This window comes from Scyliorhinus torazame, chromosome 2, assembly GCF_047496885.1.
Source record: "Scyliorhinus torazame isolate Kashiwa2021f chromosome 2, sScyTor2.1, whole genome shotgun sequence".
In the NCBI taxonomy this organism is placed as follows: Eukaryota; Metazoa; Chordata; class Chondrichthyes; order Carcharhiniformes; family Scyliorhinidae; genus Scyliorhinus; species Scyliorhinus torazame.
The window spans coordinates 68,360,186-68,378,428 of NC_092708.1; the positions used below are offsets into that span (position 1 = coordinate 68,360,186).

Genomic DNA, 18,243 nt, shown 5'->3' on the forward strand with positions numbered 1-18,243 from the left:
AACGAATATGCGCCATCTCGTAAAAAAATCAACAGAATTCCACTGGCAACAATCGCATCAGCTGGAATGGGAGGAGCTCAAGCACAAACTGGTCACGGCACCAGTGTTGGCGTTCTTTGACACGGCTCGCCCTACAAAGATCTCAACGGATGCCAGCAAATCTGGTATTGGAGCGGTACTCCTGCAAAAAGACAGCACGTTGTCATGGGCCCCGGTTGCATATGCCTCACGAGCCATGACCCCTACCGAACAGCGCTACGCGCAAATAGATAAAGAATGCCTGGGCTTGTTAACTGGACTGGACAAGTTCCACGACTATGTGTATGGTCTTCCACGATTTACGGTTGAAACTGACCACCGCCCCCTGGTCAACATCATTAACAAAGACCTGAACGACATGACCCCTCGCCTCCAGCGCATCTTACTTAAACTCAGGAGGTATGATTTCGAACTGATCTACACTCCGGGGAAGGATCTCATTGTGGCGGACACGCTCTCCCGAGCAGTGAGCACACCACCAGATGCGGAGGGGTTCGTGCGTCAAATTGAGGCACACGTGACTCTGACAGCAGCAAATCTGCCAGCTGATGACCCAAGTCTGGCCCACATACGCGCAGAGACGGCGACTGACCCCCTTCTACAGCGAGTGATGCGCCACATGGCGGAAGGGTGGCTCAAAGGGCAGTGCCCCCAGTTTTATAATGTGCGAGATGACCTTACCAACATAGACGGGGTCCTTATGAAATTAGACAGGATTGTTATTCCGCACAGCATGCGCCAGATGATTCTTAATCAACTACACGAAGGCCACTTGGGCGTCGAAAAATGCAGACGAAGGGCCCGAGAGGCGGTATATTGGCCGGGTATTAATGAAGACATAGTCAACATGGTGCTCAATTGCACAACCTGTCAGAGGTTTCAGCCGGCACAACCTCCGGAGACGCTTCTACCACACGAGTTGGTGACGTTCCCCCTGGGCGAAGGTGGGTGTTGACCTATTTCACGCGCTCGGCAGAGATTACATCATTATTATAGATTATTTCTCAAACTACCCGGAAGTCATGCCTCTCCATGATCTGACGTCGTCCGCAGTCATTGGGGCCTGCAAGGAAACATTTGCTCGCCATGGCATTCCAAGGACTGTCATGTCAGACAATGGACCCTGTTTCGCCAGCCGTGAATGGTCGTCCTTTGCCGCAGCATATGGTTCCACTCATGTGACATCCAGCCCTCTACATCCACAGTCGAATGGGAAGGCAGAGAAGGGCGTCCACATTGCCAAGCGGCTCCTGTGCAAGGCGGCTGCTGCCGGATCGGACTTTAACCTCGCCTTGCTGGCCTATCGATCTGCCCCGCTTTCCACGGGTCTCTCGCCAGCGCAGCTCCTAATGAGTCGCTCCCTCAAGACGACGGTACCATCCATCCTGGCACCAACAACGGACCATGAGACGGTTCTTCATAACATGCAAATGCAGCGTGATCGCCAAAAAAGTCAGTACGACACACGAGCGACGGACCTGCCCCCCCCGTCCTCCGGAGACAAAGTACGCGTCCATCAACCGTATGGTGGCTGGTCAGCACCAGCCGAAGTCCTCCGACGTGTGGTTCCCCGCTCATTCCTGATTCACATGCCGGATGGTTCAGTGCGTCGCCGCAATCGGCGTGCCCTTCGCCGACTTCCACGCTCGCAGCCACACAGTACACACACGCCAGATCCTCAACAGTCTTCTGAGGATGACTTCGTGGAGCTGCCGCAGATCACGCCCTCTCCATCGCCACCCATGGCCACGCTTGCACATCAGCCGGTGGTTCTTGACCCACCCTTGAGGCGGTCAACCCGAACTCGTCGCAAGCCCATTAGACTGGACTTATAACACCGTTCATATGTTCAAAAAGTTACACACTTCTGTATTATAACCTGTTGTTGTTTATCGTTCCAGATATCGTCTGACTGGACCACTGTTCAAGTTTTTTTTTCTCGTTCGCATTCATGTTCTGTTATGGTACAACCTTGTTGATGTGACGCACCCGACATCGCCCCATGTAAATAGTTACGTCATATGCACATGCTGTACACAACACACACACACTCTTAGATGCACTCACGACACGATTATATTTATTATCACGTAGGCACATATCTTTGTAAAAAGGGGGGATGTCATGATATTCAAACACACACATCATGATGGACACACCAACAGACAAATCAGAACACACAACAACACAACCAATCACACACAAAGACAGGAACCATATAAAAGCACGAACACGACACCTGGTGGACAGTAGGTCTGGGGACAAGGACACGGACACGACCTGTTTTAACATCACAAACAGGGAATCCCCACGTGCAGAGTATCAAGACAAAACTGTACATAGAAAGTTTAAATAAAATAGCGTTGTACCATATACAACTGTGTTGGCTCATCTGTGTGTCAGAACACCTAACACCACAGTTTCCACCAGCACAACTCCTTCATGTGCGATTCTCACACATGCCACTTGCTATAGATCCCCCTGACCCATCAAGTGTGTGGCTCACAATGCCCTCCCTTTGTCTCCACAGGAGACCCAAAATAAACCGGAAAGGGCCAAGATGAGGGGCAGAGTCTCAGAGATCCAAGCCCTCACCAACTCTGGTGGCATGGTGGCACTGCTGCCTCACAGCTCCAGGGTACTGGGTTCAATTTCATCCTTGGGTGACTGTCTGCGTAGAATTTGCACTTTCTCCCCATGTCTGTGTGGGTTTCCTCCGGGTGCTCTGGTTTCTCCCACAGTCCAAAGATGTGCAGGTTAGGTGGATTGGCCATGATCAATTGCCCCTTGGTATCGAAAAGGTTAGAGGTTAGGTGAAGTGGCGTTACTGGGTTAAGGGGATAGGGTGGGTCGTGGCGGTCGCACGTTATCTGAACATTCAGGGAGTGGAATTTCTTCCTGTTAATAAAGGCCACTCTCTAATGCCCCAGTGTACTCAAGGCGACATGCGTGCCATCGATTGTCCCCTGGCCCTGGGCATCCCGGCGATGGCAGAGAATCCTGCAGCCCGAGCATCTCGGTGGGCATGGTCTAGCTCAAAGGTGATGCCGTTAGATGCCTTGGCATACAGGGCATCATGGATGCACCTGTGGCTGTAGCTTGAGCAATGCTGCACAGGTCCTCGCTCAAGCCCTGGAGTAAGCCGGTTGCATAAAGGTTTAGTAACCTTCATAGCCACTGGGAGAGGGTGCCCTCCTCTATCACGGGGTGCCAAGTCCATGAGGACATGCCACAAATGCTACATTGTCTCTTTGTTGAGACGGATCTCTTGCGGCATATGCAGTACGTCATCTCATCAAAAGACCAAAGACACCTGTACACCATGGGCCATCGCTGGCTTCTCGCTCTAGGTTCCTCCTCATCCTGGTGGGCGGCCGGGCCTCCAGGGTGGTCCCTTGCACATGAGGTGCCACCTCCAGCCTGCGTCGCTGCTGTTGCCACTTTCTTCAGCGCCTGCCTGCCTCGGCTACCACCAGCAACAAGAGGACAGCCTCTGCGAGATCCACACCAGCAAACAGTTTTATTCTGGAAGGAATTGAATGCCGACAATCCAATAGGTCTTCCATTCCAGGACCCTCAAATCCTGCAAGCCCCCCCAGCCTTACCATAACTGTACCGCCATCTCTCAGATTGCCATTCATCGAGCCAGTTGTGCTGGCAAACGTTGCCACTAACCCCAGGTCACATCAGGAGCCCCTAGATCCCAGATCTCTGCCGGGAACAGTAAGGAGACTGTGCTTAGGTACCCTTCCTTGATCCACACATTTACCCTTTGACAGCGAGAGGATCTCCAGTGTTGAAAGCCTGCTCTTTAGTGTTTGATAGTTGGCTGCTGCCTTTATGGTGCTGACACTCCTAGAGTTCTGGTACAGTATTGGGCTTGAGTTTCCTTGAGATGCAATGCACTAATTATCCTCTGAGGCATGACATGGGTATCCTGGAGTAGGGTCTTGAGGGTCAAGGAGTGTGAAGTGCTCTCACAACTAACAAGGCCAATTCCTCATTTGCAATAAGCCTTCAACTGTGAATCAAGAGGCTGCTCACAGTTAAAGGGAGTGAAATTGACTTTCAACTTTCAAGGCACAGCAAGGCTCTGTCCTGGAATTGTTTGGTAGGACAGACAGGATGCAGCTTGCCCCTGTTATGGGTCGCCACAATATTTAAAGATGACTTGAAGGCCTCGCAAAAGCAAAGACCCTCAACCAACCCCCCAGCTCAAGACTGTCCCCTGACCTGGAACACTTCAGACGCCCAACCAGGGTCAATTCTCCTGAGGGGTCCATCAAACCCCCGCGCTCTGGGGCAGCAGCACCCGTGCCTTTGTGCTGCAAACCGGAAAATGGAAAGGACAACTCACCTCCTCACCTCCCCTCAGAAGCCATCGCGTTAGCTTCACATTTTTAAAAAGGAGTACTAAATGACGCCCACGTGATTTCCCGCTTACGAGTCGGATAATTCCCACTAGGCCACTGCATTTGACTTCAATGTCGCTAATGAGATTGAAATGAATGGCAATGAGGGTTAATGATATTCTCGCCATCTTTGGGTGAGATCCGGAACTTGCCATCGGGAGAGGGCCGGGTGAATTGCAAACAGGTGCGAATCTCGATTTTGGCCTTTCCCACTATTTACCTGGCACACCAGATGCAACGCGGTGGTTGAATCGTGTCCATCATCTCTGTTCAAATATTTCTAACAGGGCATAAAAAAACCATAGGTTCCCTCATTTCTGATTTTCTTTTTGTCTCCATGTTAAAGCACCTTACGATTTCATTTTTTCAACCATGTTTTCAACCAACCTAAGAACATACCTAATGAAGACCCCAAGCTGAAAACTCCTGTTATTTTTCCAAAAAGAATGTGTATTAATATATTGTGCTATTGATGGCCCCACTTACTTAATGTATAGAAATACCTTAAAGTAGACCTTTTAAAAGTCATTTCTATATCCATGTGATGAATGGTTACTGTGTTACTGTACCCTTATCATCATGTAAGGCGATGTCCTGCTTAAGACCGGGCTTGGAACCCTGGGGGACTCCGCCTCCGGCTCCGCCCACCATGGAGTCGTATATAAGGGGCCGCTCTGTAGGCGGCACCCAGTAAGCACCCGTCTCGGCAATAGGCTAGTTCTCAACTTATTAAAGACTTCTTTACCGTTCTACTCTCTTGCGTCGTTATTGAGGGTACTACAATTTAATAAGCTGAACTATGTTAGGATGGCGCAGGTCTCAAGCCAGAGAAGCTCAACCTGGAAGCATGGACACCGGAGGCAAAATACAATTTAAGTACTGGTGCCACTGCTTCGGGGCCTACTTGGACTCCTCGGAGACTCCCATCCTAGAGCCATGCAAGCTGCGCCTACTCCGCGCCCGGGTGAGTCACAAAATCACTGCCATGCTCGAGAAGGCGACTACGTACGACGAGGTGGTCGAGATCTTACCCAAGCGGTTCGTCAAACCCATAAACGTGGTACATGCCCGGCATCTGCTCTCTAATTGCCGGGAGCGCTCAGGGGAAACACTAGATGAATTCGTGGAAATGCTCACTGCGCTCGCCAGGAACTGCAATCATCAGGATGTGATGGGGGAAGTCCATATGAACCTGCACATCCGAGACGCTTTCATGTCCGGCATCCGTTCGACCTATATTCGGCAGTGACTCTTCGAAAATAGAGCAAAAGACTTCCAGGACATGGTAACGCTCACCACCTCGGCTGAGTACTCGGACTACCCACAAATGGGAGCGATCACCCTTGACCAAACGCGGCCAAAGCACCTGCAGAATTCCATGATGCAGGTCCAGGTCAACGGGCGTGACACTCCCTGCCTCTTCGACTCTGGGAGCATGGAGAGCTTTATCCACCCAGAAACGGAAGTCCACCTCCGAGGTCTCGCTTCCACCTTGGCTGACGACTCCGGGACCTGTTCTTCTCCGGAGGCACGCGAGGAGCCATAAAACGGACACCCTGGTCGAGAGGGTCTGAATACTCCATGCGAACCCCAATACGCCTACGTCGTGCGCCCCGACGGCAGGCAAGACACGGTTTCCCTTCGGGATCTGGCACCTGCTGGTTCCCACACTACAGACGCCCCCCCCTCACAGTTTTCCTGCGGGACCTGGCACCCACTGATGCCCCCACCCCCAGTTCCAATCTCCGTCGGTGGACACCGACCGTGCGTGCCCCCTAGCACCCCCCCTCCACACTCCCCGCCTGCACAGGCACCACTACCCCCAGCCCCAGCTATCCCCCCTGCGCCCCAACCCCCTACCCCGACCCGGACCAAAGTTCTGACCACCGTGCTCCCGGATGTACCCTCACCTAAGACGTCCGTGCCCGCCGCACCACCGCCCGAGCTGAGGAGGTCGACGAGGACGATCAGGTCGCTGAAATGAATAGACTTGTGATTCCAGTTCACCCCCGCTGAACTTTTCGTTTTTTAAACAGGGGGTGAATGTGATGAATGGTTATTATGTTACTGTACCCTTATCACCATGTAAGGTGATAGAACAAAACAAAAAACAAAGAAATGTACATCACAGGAACAGGCCCTTCGGCCCTCCAAGTCCGTGCCGACCATGCTGCCCGACTAAACTACAATTTTCTACACTTCCTGGGTCCGTATCCCTCTATTCCCATCCAATTCATGTATTTGTCAAAGTGCCCCTTAAATGTTACTATCATCCCTGCTTCCACCACCTCCTCTGGTAGCGAGTTCCAGGCACCCACTACCCTCTGCGTAAAAAACTTGCCTCGTACATCTACTCTAAACCTTGCCCATCTCACCTTAAACCTATGCCCCCTAGTAATTGACCCCTCTACCCCGGGGAAAAGCCTCTGACTATCCACTCTGTCTATGCCCCTCATAATTTTGTAGACCTCTATCAGGTCGCCCCTCAACCTCCTTCGTTCCAGTGAGAACAAACCAAGTTTATTCAACCGCTCCTCATAGCTAATGCCCTCCATACCAGGCAACATTCTGATAAATCTCTTCTGCACTCTCTCTAAAGCCTCCACATCCTTCTGGTAGTGTGGCGACCAGAATTGAACACTATACCCCAAGTGTGGAGTATGTGTGGATGTCCCCTTTAAGACCGGGCTTGGAAGCCTGGGGGACTACGCCTCCGGCTCTGCCCACCAGGGAGTCGTATATAAGGGGCCGCTCTGTAGGCGGCACCCAGTAAGCACCCGTCTCGGCATCAAGCTAGTTCTTAGCTTATTAAAGCCTTGTTTATCGTTCTACACTATTGCGTCGTTATTGAGGGTACTACAATCCATTTTACAATAACTAATTCAGATCAGAGGCCTGTGCCAAACCTACTGTGGCCTTTTTTTTGGGTGGCCCTAGCAGCTGCCTGAAATGAATGCAGGCCTTATTTCAATGTTGAACTGATTTGGGTTCCAAAATGTATCTAGACATTCGACATTGTAAGCTCTGACTAGCCCTTTAACATCTTTTGCTACTAACCAGTGGTTCTGAAAGGAACCAATGGAGGTCACACAAAAACAGGCTCCAAAACTTTGCTAAATTCTCTTTTTTGTGGAGTCAAAGAACCAAGAGCAAAGAAAATTACAGCACAGGAACAGGCCCTTCGGCCCACCCAGCCTGCGCCGATCCAGATCTTTTATCTAAACCTGTCGCCTATTTTCCAAGGATCTACTTCCCTCTGTTCCCCGCCCGTTCATATATCTGTCTAGATGCATCTTGAATGATGCTATCGTGCCCGCCTCTACCACCTCCGCTGGCAAAGCATTCCAGGCACCCACCACCCTCTGCGTAAAAAACTTTCCAAGCACATCTCCCTTAAACCTTCCCCCTCTCACCTTGAAATCGTGACCCCTTGTAATTGACACCAGCACTCTTGGAAAAAGCTTGTTGCTATCCACCCTGTCCGTACCTCTCATAACTTTGTAGACCTCAATCAGGTCCCCTCTCAATGAAAACAATCCTAATCTACTCAACCTTTCTTCATAGCTAGCACCCTCCATACCAGGCAACATCCTGGTGAACTTCCTCTGCACCCTCTCTAAAGCATCCACATCCTTCCGGTAATGTGGCGACCAGAACTGCACGCAGTATTCCAAATGTGGCCTAACCAAAGTCCTACAAAACTGTAACATGGCCTGCTGACTCTTTACTCAATACCGCGTCCGATGAATGCAAGCATGCTGTATGCCTTCTTGACCACTCTATCGACCTGCGTTGCCACCTTCAGGATACAATGGACCTGAACTCCCAGATCTCTCTGTACATCAATTTTCCCCAGGACTCTTCCATTGACCGTATAGTCTGCTCTTGAATTAGATCTTCCAAAACGCATCACCTCGCATTTGCCTGGATTGAACTCCATCTGCCATTTCTCTGCCTAACTCTCCAATCTATCTATACTTTGCTGTATTCTCTGACAGTCCTCCTCGCTATGTGCAACTCCACCAATCTTAGTATCATCTGCAAACTTGCTAATCAGACCACTTATACCTTCGTCCAGATTATTTATGTATATCACAAACAACAGTGGTCCGAGCTCGGATCCCTGTGGAACACCACTAGTCACCTTTCTCCATTTTGAGACACTCCCTTCCACAACTACTCTCTGTCTCCTGTTGCCCAGCCAGTTCTTTATCCATCTAGCGAGTACACCCTGAATCCCATACGACTTCACTTTTTCCATCAACCTGCCATGGGAAACTTTATCAAACGCCTTACTGAAGTCCATGTATATGACATCTACAGGCCTTCCCTCGTCAATTAACTTTGTCACTTCCTCAAAGAATTCAATTATGTTTGTAAGACATGATCTTCCCTGCACAAAACCATGCTGCCTATCACTGATAAGTCTATTTTCTTCCAAATGTGAATAGATCCTATCCCTCAGTATCTTCTCCAACAGTTTGCCTACCACTGACATCAAGCTCACAGATCTATAATTCCCTGGATTATCCCTGCTATCCTTCTTAAACAAAGGGACAACATTAGCAATTCTCCAGTCCTCCGGGACCTCACCCGTGCTCAAGGATGCTGCAAAGATATCTGTTAAGGCCCCAGCTATTTCGACCCTCGCTTCCCTCAGTAATCTGAGATAGGTCCCATCCGGACCTGGGGACTTGTCCACCTTAATGCCTTTTAGAATACCCAAAACGTCCCCCTTCCTTATGCCGACTTGACCTAGAGTATTTAAACATCCATCCCTAGCCTCAACATCCGTCATATCCCTCTCCTTGGTGAATACTGATGCAAATTACTCATTAAGAATCTCACCCATTTCCTCTGACTCCACGCATAAATTCCCTCTTTTGTCTTTGAGTGGGCCAATCCTTTCCCTAGTTACCCTCTTGCTCTTTATATACGAATTAAATACGGATTTTCCTTAACCCTGTAGCCAAAGATGTTTCATGACCCCTTTTAGCCCTCTTTATTGCGCGTTTGAGATTTGTCCAACTTTCCCGATATTCCTCCAAAGCTTCATCAGTTTGAAGTCGCCTAGATCTTATGTATGCTTCCTTTTCCATCTCAGCTAGTCTCACAATTCCACCCGTCATCCAAGATTCCCTGATCTTGCAATTTCAATCCCTCATTTTCGCAGGGACCTATCTGTCCTGCACTCTAATCAACCTTTCCTTAAAAGACTCCCACATTTCAAATGTGGATTTACCCTTAAAGAGCTGCTCCCAATCCACATTCCCTAGCTCCTGCCGAATTTTGTTATACTTGGCCTTTCCCCAATTTAGCACGCTTCCTTTAGGACCACTCTCGTCTTTGCCCATGAGTATTCTAAAACATACGGAATTGTGATCGCTATTCCCAAAGCAATCACCGACTGAAACTTCAACCACCTGGCTGGGATCATTCCCCATTACCAGGTCCAGTATGGCCCCTTCCCGAGTTGGATATTTACATACTGCTCTAAAAAACTCTCCTGGATGCTCCTTACAAATTCTGCTCCATCTACGCCTCCAACACTACATGAGTCCCATTCAATGTTGCGGAAGTTAAAATCTCCCATCACGACCACCCTATTGCTCCTATATTTTTCTATAATCTGTCTACATATTTGTACCTCGACTTCACGCTCGCTTTTGGGAGGCCTGTAGTAAAGTCCCAACAATGTTACTGCACCCTTCCTATTTCTTAGCTCTACCCATATTGCCTCAGTGCTCAAATTCTCCATCGTGCCCTCCTTAATCACAGCTGTGATATCATCTCTGACCAGTAATGCAACTCCTCCACACCTTTTACCTCCCTCTCTATCCCTCCTGAAGATCTATACCCTGGGATATTTAGTTGCCAGTCTTGCCCATCCCTCAACCAAGTCTCAGTAATACCAATAACATCATATCCCCAGGTACTAATCCAAGCCCTAAATTCATCTACCTTCCCTGCTACACTTCTCGCATTAAAACAAATGCACCTCAGATGAATTGTCCCTTTGCGTTCACATTTTCTTCCCTGTCTACTCTTCCCCTTAGTCACATTGAGTTTATTATCTAGTATCTTACTGGCTTTAGTTGCTGCCTCTTTATTGACCTCTAACTTCCTAATCTGGTTCCCATTCCCCTGCCACATTAGTTTAAAACCTCCACAACAGTGTTAGCAAAAGCACCCCCTAGGACATTGGTTCCAGTCCTGCCCAGGTGTAGACCATCCGATTTGTAATGGTCCCACCGCCCCTAGAACCGGTTCCAATGTCCCAAAAATCTGAACCCCTCCCTCCTGCACCATCTCTCAAGCCACATATTCATTCTGACTATTCTTGAATTTCTACTCTGACTATCTCGTGGCAATGGTAGCAATCTTGAGATTACTACCTTTGAGGTCCTACTTTTTAACTTACCTCCTAACTCCCTAAATTCTGATTGTAGGACCTCATCCTGTTTTTTACCTATATCTTTGGTGCCTATATGCACCACGACAACTGGTTGTTCACCCTCCCCCTTCAGTATGTCCTGCAGCCTATTTGAGACGTCCATGACCCTTGCATCCAGAGGCAACATACCATTCGGGAGTCTCGTTTTCAACCACAGAAACGCCGCTCTACTCCCCTTACGATTGAATCCCCTATGACTATAGCCCTGCCAGTCTTTTTCCCACCCTTCTGTGCAGCAGAGCCAGCCACGGTGCCATGAGCCTAACTACTACTGCCTTCCCCTGGTGAGTCATCTTCCCCAACAGTATCCAAAACGGTATACCTGTTTTGGAGGGAGATGACCGCAGGGGACACCTGCACTGCCTTCCTACTCTTTCTCTGCCTTTTGGTCCCCCATTCCCTGTCTCCCTCACCAATCCTAATCTGCGGTGTGACCAACTCACTGATCGTGCTATCCACGGCCTCCTCAGCATCGCGGATGCTCCAAAGTGAGTCCATCCGCAAGCTCCAGAGCCGTCATGCGGTCTAACAGGAGCTGCAGCTGGACATACTTCCCGCACAGGAAGGAGTCAGGGGCATCGGCCATGTCCCTGAACTCCCACATTGAGCACGAGGAGCATAACATGGGTCTGGGATCTCCTGCCATTTTTACACTTTACCTTAACTGATTACAAATATAATATCAAATAATGAATAAGTGAAAGGAATAAAGATTTTACTCACCAATCACAATACTTACCACACACGAAGAGTTAAATTTCTCCCAGCTACTGCTAATTGGAGCACTTTCCTTACCAGCCAATCAGGTCACTGCTTTGCTGTGATGTCACTCTTCAAGGTAAGTTTTTAAAGTTTTTAAAGAGGTAAACTTACCTTCCCATCAGACCCCTGGCCACTGCCCCGCCGAAAATCTGAAGGCCGCTTCTCCGGCAGCTGTGCCCCCGCCGCTCTCCTCGCGCTCTTTTATCCTGTGTCCCCGCCGCTCTCCTCGCGCTCTTTTATCCTGTGTCCCCGCCACTCTCCTCGCGCTCTTTTATCCTGAGTCCCCGCCGCTCTCCTCGCGCTCTTTCACTGTGTCCCCGCCGCTCTCCTCGCGCTCTTTCACTGAGTCTCCGCTGGTCTCCTCGGGCTCTTTCACTGTGTTCCCGCCGCTCTCCTCGCGCTCTTTTATCCTGTGCCCCCGCCGCTCTCCTCGCGCTCTTTTATCCTGTGTCCCCGCCGCTCTCCTCGCTCTCTTTCACTGTGTCCCCGCCGCTCTCCTCGCACTCTTTTATCCTGTGTCCCCGCTGCTCTCCTCGCGCTCTTTCACTGAGTCTTCGCTGCTCTCCTCGCGCTCTTTCACTGTGTCCCCACTGCTCTCCTCGTGCTCTTTTATCCTGTGCCCCCGCCGCTCTCCTCACGCTCTTTCACTGTGTCCCTGCCGCTCTCCTCGTGCTCTTTTATCCTGTGCCAACGCCGCTCTCCTCACGCTCTTTCACTGTGTCCCCGCCGCTCTCCTCGCGCTCTTTCACTGAGTCTCTGTCGCTCTCCTCGTGCTCTTTCACTGTGTCCCCGCCGCTCTCCTTGCGCTCTTTCACTGTGTCAGAAGGGAATGCATGAAATTTGTTATACCCCCAACAGACAAGCTGCGTCTGAGCATCCAAATTCTGATGATAAACAATTTATTTCAGCTCAGAGGTTTTTCCGTTCTGATGTGCAATGTTTGGAATGGTCAGCCGGAAAAAAAGAGTGAAACACAATTGGTCCAAGTGTACAGAAGGAAAAGTCATCACACGGGATCAAGCTAAATTCAGGTTTCTGACTTGGGGTCTTGCCTCATACAAGGGCAGGAAGAGGATGAGTGAGTGCTCTGAAAACATTGTAGTCCAGTAGCAATAAAGTTCACGAACAGCAAACTGAACAAGTTACACATGCCAATATCATACAGAGTGAATCTAAACAACTGACAAGACCAAGGCAGAATTGCTATCTTTATTACTCATAGTTTATCTAAATCCTTACTCTGAAAAGAAAATACTAATACCTTTTCCGAGTGACATGTCCAACTTTGCTTTTCATGCAATGGATCTGTCGAGTCTGCATGCCCACAGAACAGGAGGCCTCACCATTCCAACTCATTGTGGCATTGAGGGGCATCACTAACGTATCTTCAATACAAGGACCCCAAGGTGACATATCCCAATAGAACACTGTGCAGCCATGCTCATTACAAGATCGCCCTTCTTGCAATGCTTTGCTACTGGGACACGGCTTTGCACCTAGGAAATAAAAGTAAGCTTTAACTCAACCAGATATGATATGTAATTTGATAACAATATTTCGCAAGGTTTCATTTTTTAAAATTTCAACAACACAGAATTTATAAACATTTATTGTACTTGCATCCATGCTGCTTTCCTAGTAAATAATAGTAACTACCAAATTTTCTTGCCTCCTTTTATACATATCTACACAAAGACCCCATTTCCCACAATCACCATGAATTAAAGGCTTCATAGTAATCCATTCACAGGTGTACATTTATGCCCTCTATTATTAACTTACAAGTCCATATTAAAAATGGGTCATTATGAAGTCACAGGTGTTTTAGACAATTCGGTAAGTTACAGATTGATATGCCATCAATGAACACCCGACGAGTGGTGAACGTAACTGAGGCTTTATTACACTAAACAGAAAGCTTCCTGGCCTCTGATCCCGAACTGGATCAGAGGCGGCGACCAGCCACCTTTATACATGAGCCCGAGGGGAGGAACCACAGGCGGAGCTAGCAGGGACAAGCCCAGGCATGTAACAGTACAACAGTACAATACAATACAGTGGTTTACCACATTTACCCCCTGTTAAAAAAAGAGTCCGGCGGGGGTGAAGTGGACAGGTTGAGTTATAGATCGGGTCTGTCGGGGGCTCTGACTTTCCGCTGCGACCACCTCAGTCCCGGCTGTGGTGTGGACACTGGTGTCGGATGAGGTGTCGAGGCCTGCGAGTCCGGGAGCGTGTCGTCTTCTGCGTCTCGTAGTAGATGAGTAGCAATGGGGAGAGACGTAGGATTGGTGGTAGTGGTGATGGTCACCTGCGGGTGCCAAATCCCGAAGGGAGGCTGTGTCCTCCCGCCCGTCATGGTGTGCCACGTAGGCATATTGGGGGTTAGCATGGAGGAGAAGGACTTTTTCGACCAGTGGATCCGACTTATGGCTCCTCGCATGCTTCGGGAGGAGGACGGGTCCTGGGACCATTAGCCAGGATGGGAGCGAGACCCCTGAGGTGGACTTCCTGGGGAAAACAAACATCCTCTCATGAGGGGTCACATTGGTGGCGGTACACAGGAGTGACCGGATGGAGAGGAGCGCATCGGGAAGGACCTCCTGCCAGCGGGAGACAGGGAGACGTCTAAACCGTAGGGCCAGGAGGACGGCCTTCCAGACCGTCGCAAATTCTCTCTCCACCTGTCCGTTGCCCCAGGGGTTGTAGCTGGTTGTCCTGCTGGAGGCGATGCCCTTGCTGAGTAGGAACTGACGCAACCCGTCGCTCATAAAGGAGGAACCACGATCACTGTGGATGTAGCAAGGAACCCGAACAGGGTGAAAAGACTGTGCAGGGCCTTGATGACGGTTGTGGAGGTCATGTCAGAGCACGGGATGGCAAAAGGGAATCTTGAGTATTCATCAACAATGTTGAGAAAGTACATGGTACGGTCAGTGGAGGGGAGGGGCCCTTTGAAGTCGATGCTGAGGCGCTCGATGGGGCGGAGGCCTTTACCAAGTGCACCCTGCCTGGCCGATAGAAGTGCGGTTTGCACTCCGCGCAGACCTGGCAGTCCCTGGTCACGGACTTGACCTCCTCGATGGAGTAGGGCAGGTTGCGAGCCTTGATAAAGTGAAAAAAACGGGTGACCCCCGGGTGACAGAGGTCGTTGTGGAGGGCCCGAAGCCGGTCTACTTGTGCGCTGGCACATGTACCGCAGGATAGGGCATCTCGGGGCTCATTGAGCTTCCCCGTTCGATACAAGATATCGTAATTATAGGTGGAGAGCTCGATCCTCCACCTCAGAATCTTGTCGTTTTTGATCTTGCCCCACTGTGTATTGTTAAACATGAAGGCAACTGACTGCTGGTCAGTGAGGAGAGTGAATCGCCTGCCGGCCAGGTAATGCCTCCAATGTCGCACAGCTTCTACAATGGCATGGGCATCCTTTTCGACAAAGGAGTGTCGAATGTCGGAGGCATGGAGGGTACGGGAGAAGAAAGCCAAGGGCCTGCCCGCTTGGTTGAGGGTAGCGGCCAGAGCAAAGTCTGATGCATCGCTCTCGACCTGGAATTGAATGGATTTGTCCACAGCGCGCATCGCTGCTTTGGCAATATCTGCCTTGATGCGGTTGAAGGCCAGGTGGGCCTCAGCCGTCAGGGGAAAAATGGTGGATTTAATAAGTGGACGGGCCTTGTCTGCATAATTGGGGACCCACTGGGCATAGTAGGAGAAGAACCCCAGGCATCTCTTCAGGGCCTTGGGGCAGTGGGGGAGGGGGTGTTCCAGGAGGAGGCGCATGCAGTCGGGGTCGGGCCCTCGGACTCCGTTTTCCACAACGTAGCCAAGGTTGGCTAGGCGGGTTGTGTGGAAAACGCATTTTTCCTTATTGTAGGTGAGGTTCAGGAGTTTAGCGGTGTGGAGGAAGTGCCGGAGGTTTTCATCATGGTCCTGCTGCTCATGGCCGTAGATGGTGACATTATCTAAGTACGGGAACGTGGCCCGCAGCCCGTACTGGTCAAACAATCGGTCCATTTCCCGTTGGAAGACCGAGACCCCATTGGTGACGCAGAAGGGGACCCTGAGGAAGTGGTAGAGGCGGCCATCTGCCTCGAAGGTAGTGTGTTGGTGGGCCTCCGGGCGGATAGGGAGCTGGTGGTAGGCGGACTTCAAGTCAACTGTGGAGAAGACTCGATACTGCGCAATCTGATTGACCATGTCAGATATGCGAGGGAGGGGGTACGCATCGAGCTGTGTGTACCGGTTGATGGTCTGACTGTAGTCGATGACCATCCGGTGCTTCTCCCCAGTCTTGACGACCACCACTTGGGCTCTCCAGGGGCTGTTACTAGCCTCAATGATCCCCTCTCGTAGGAGTCGCTGGACCTCCGACCTGATAAAGGTCCTATCCCGGGCACTGTATCCTCTGCTCCTAGTAGCAATGGGCCTACAGTCCGGGGTGAGGTTAGCGAAGAGCGAGGGTGGGGCGACCTTAAGGGTCATGAGGTTACAGATGGTGAGGGGGGGCAGGGGTCCGCCGAACTTTAAAGTAAGGCTCTGGAGGTGGCACTGGAAGGCGAGCCCCAGTAATAGGGCAGCGAAGAGATGTGGAAGGACGTAGAGTTTGAATTTAGTGTACTCTACGCCTTGTACAGTAAGGGTCGCGACACAGTACCCCCGGATTTTTACTGCATGTGATCCGGAAGCCAGGGAGATTTTCTGAGTCGCAGGTAAGATTGGGAGGGAGCAGCGCCTTACCGTATATGGATGTATGAAGCGGTCTGTGCTCCCGCAGTCAAAAGGGCAGGCCATCTCGTGCCCGTTGATCCGGACGGTCAGCGTGGATTTAGTGAGGTAATGAAGCCGGGACTGGTCGAGCGTGATGGAGGCGAGCTACTGAAGGTGATGGGTCGGCCGGTCGGAGGTAGTGGCGGCCAGTGTACGATTGGGTGAGCAGGGCTCCCGGGAGGCTGCGGAGTGGTCCCAAGATAGCGCCCCCCATGGGTTGCACATGGCAGGTGGCATCGGAGATGGCGTCAAAGATGGCAGCCCCCATGGGTCGCACGTGATGGCCAAAATCGAAGATGGCGGCGAAGATGGCGGCACCCACAGGCCACACATGGTGGGTGGCGCAGCAGCTGGGGGCGGCCCAGACAGGCAGCAGGCAGCGCTGCTGGGCCTAGAAGCTTTCGGGAGAGATCGGGCCTGGCAGGCTTTTGCAAAGTGGCCCTTCCTCCCACACCCGTTGCAAGTCGTGTTCCGTGCAGGGTAGCGTTGTCTGGGATGATTGCCCTGGCTGCAAAAGTAGCACTTTGGGCTTCCGCCATTGGCGGGCTGCCGCACGGCTCAGGTTGTGCCACACCCGGATCGGATGATGGCGGCGCCCACAAGGTCTACGAGGGTGTCGCGCGGTCAGAGGTGCAGACCTCCATATTCTGGAAGGCCACCTCCAGCGAGTTTGAGAGCTGCACTGTCTCTGGGAGGCCGAGTGTACCCCCTTCTAGCAATCGCTGGCGGATGTAGTTTGATTTCATGCCTGTGTCATAAGCGTCCCTGACCAACAGCTCCGCATGTTGGGTAGCCGATAGCGCCTGACAGTCACAGTTCCAGCAGAGTACCCGCAAGGCATGCAGGAATTCTGCTAGTGATTCCTCAGGGCGTTGTCGTCTCGTGGCAAGAAGGTGCCCAGCATACACCTCATTCACAGACTTAACATAGTGTCCCTTCGTATACGAGGGGGCGTCCCTGATGAGAAGAAAGACTTGCGGGCTCACCCGTGCGTGGAGGATCTGCTTCATTTGGAGGTCGGTGAAGTGTTCGGTGGAGGATCTGAGGTACGCCTCGAAGCAGCTTAGCCAGTGCTCGTATGTTGCAGTGGCGTCGGCTGCCTATGGGTCCAGCTCCAGACGATCAGGCTTGAGTGACAAATTCATATTAGATGTTTAGTGTATTAAATTGATATGCCATCAATGAACACACGACGAGTGGTGAACGTAACTGAGGCTTTAATACACTAAGCAGAGAGCCTCCTGGCCTCTGATCCCAAACTGGATCAGAGGCAGAGACCAGCCACCTTTATACATGAGCCCGAGGGGAGGAGCCACAGGTGGAGCCAGCAGGGACAGGCCCAGGCATGTAACAATACAATACAATACAGTGGTTTACCACACATATGCGCATTTAAATAGCATATCAAGTTCCATATATATCTTTGGAAAAGGCGGAGTTGGGGTGTGGGGGCATTTCGGCAGACAGGTAAATCTGATCCTAATTTACATCTAATTACCAATGCAGATAAGGTTTTTACGCTTGATAGATCTCTCACATTGGACTGTGTATTCACATCAACATGAATCATGACAGGTCCCCCACAACATGCACCTGGCTAACAGAACCCGCCAAAGGCACACAGGTGAGTACAACCCCGGGGGGGGGGGGGGGGGGGCATGCCCAGAGCGTACCAGCGGACAGTGCTAGTGGGATTCCACGGGAGAGGTGATGGGGTATTCCATTGGGGGGGGGGGTCCTATTTTCTATTTTTATCTTTTTACATCAATGTTTCAAGAGCCGATGTTGCTGGTGGGCTGAACTCCT

The 18,243-nt window shown here is 50.9% G+C and overlaps 1 protein-coding gene across 2 annotated transcripts in view; it reads right to left on the reverse strand.

The window, feature by feature from the left end:
• thsd7ba (thrombospondin, type I, domain containing 7Ba) overlaps positions 1-18,243 on the reverse strand; it is a 1,603,431-nt gene that overhangs the window by 748,061 nt on the left and 837,127 nt on the right. For both annotated transcript variants that reach the window (XM_072472193.1, XM_072472199.1), the window contains exon 9: positions 12,929-13,163. In XM_072472193.1, coding sequence (XP_072328294.1) covers positions 12,929-13,163 — 235 coding nt within the window. The remainder of the gene's footprint in view (positions 1-12,928; positions 13,164-18,243) is intronic.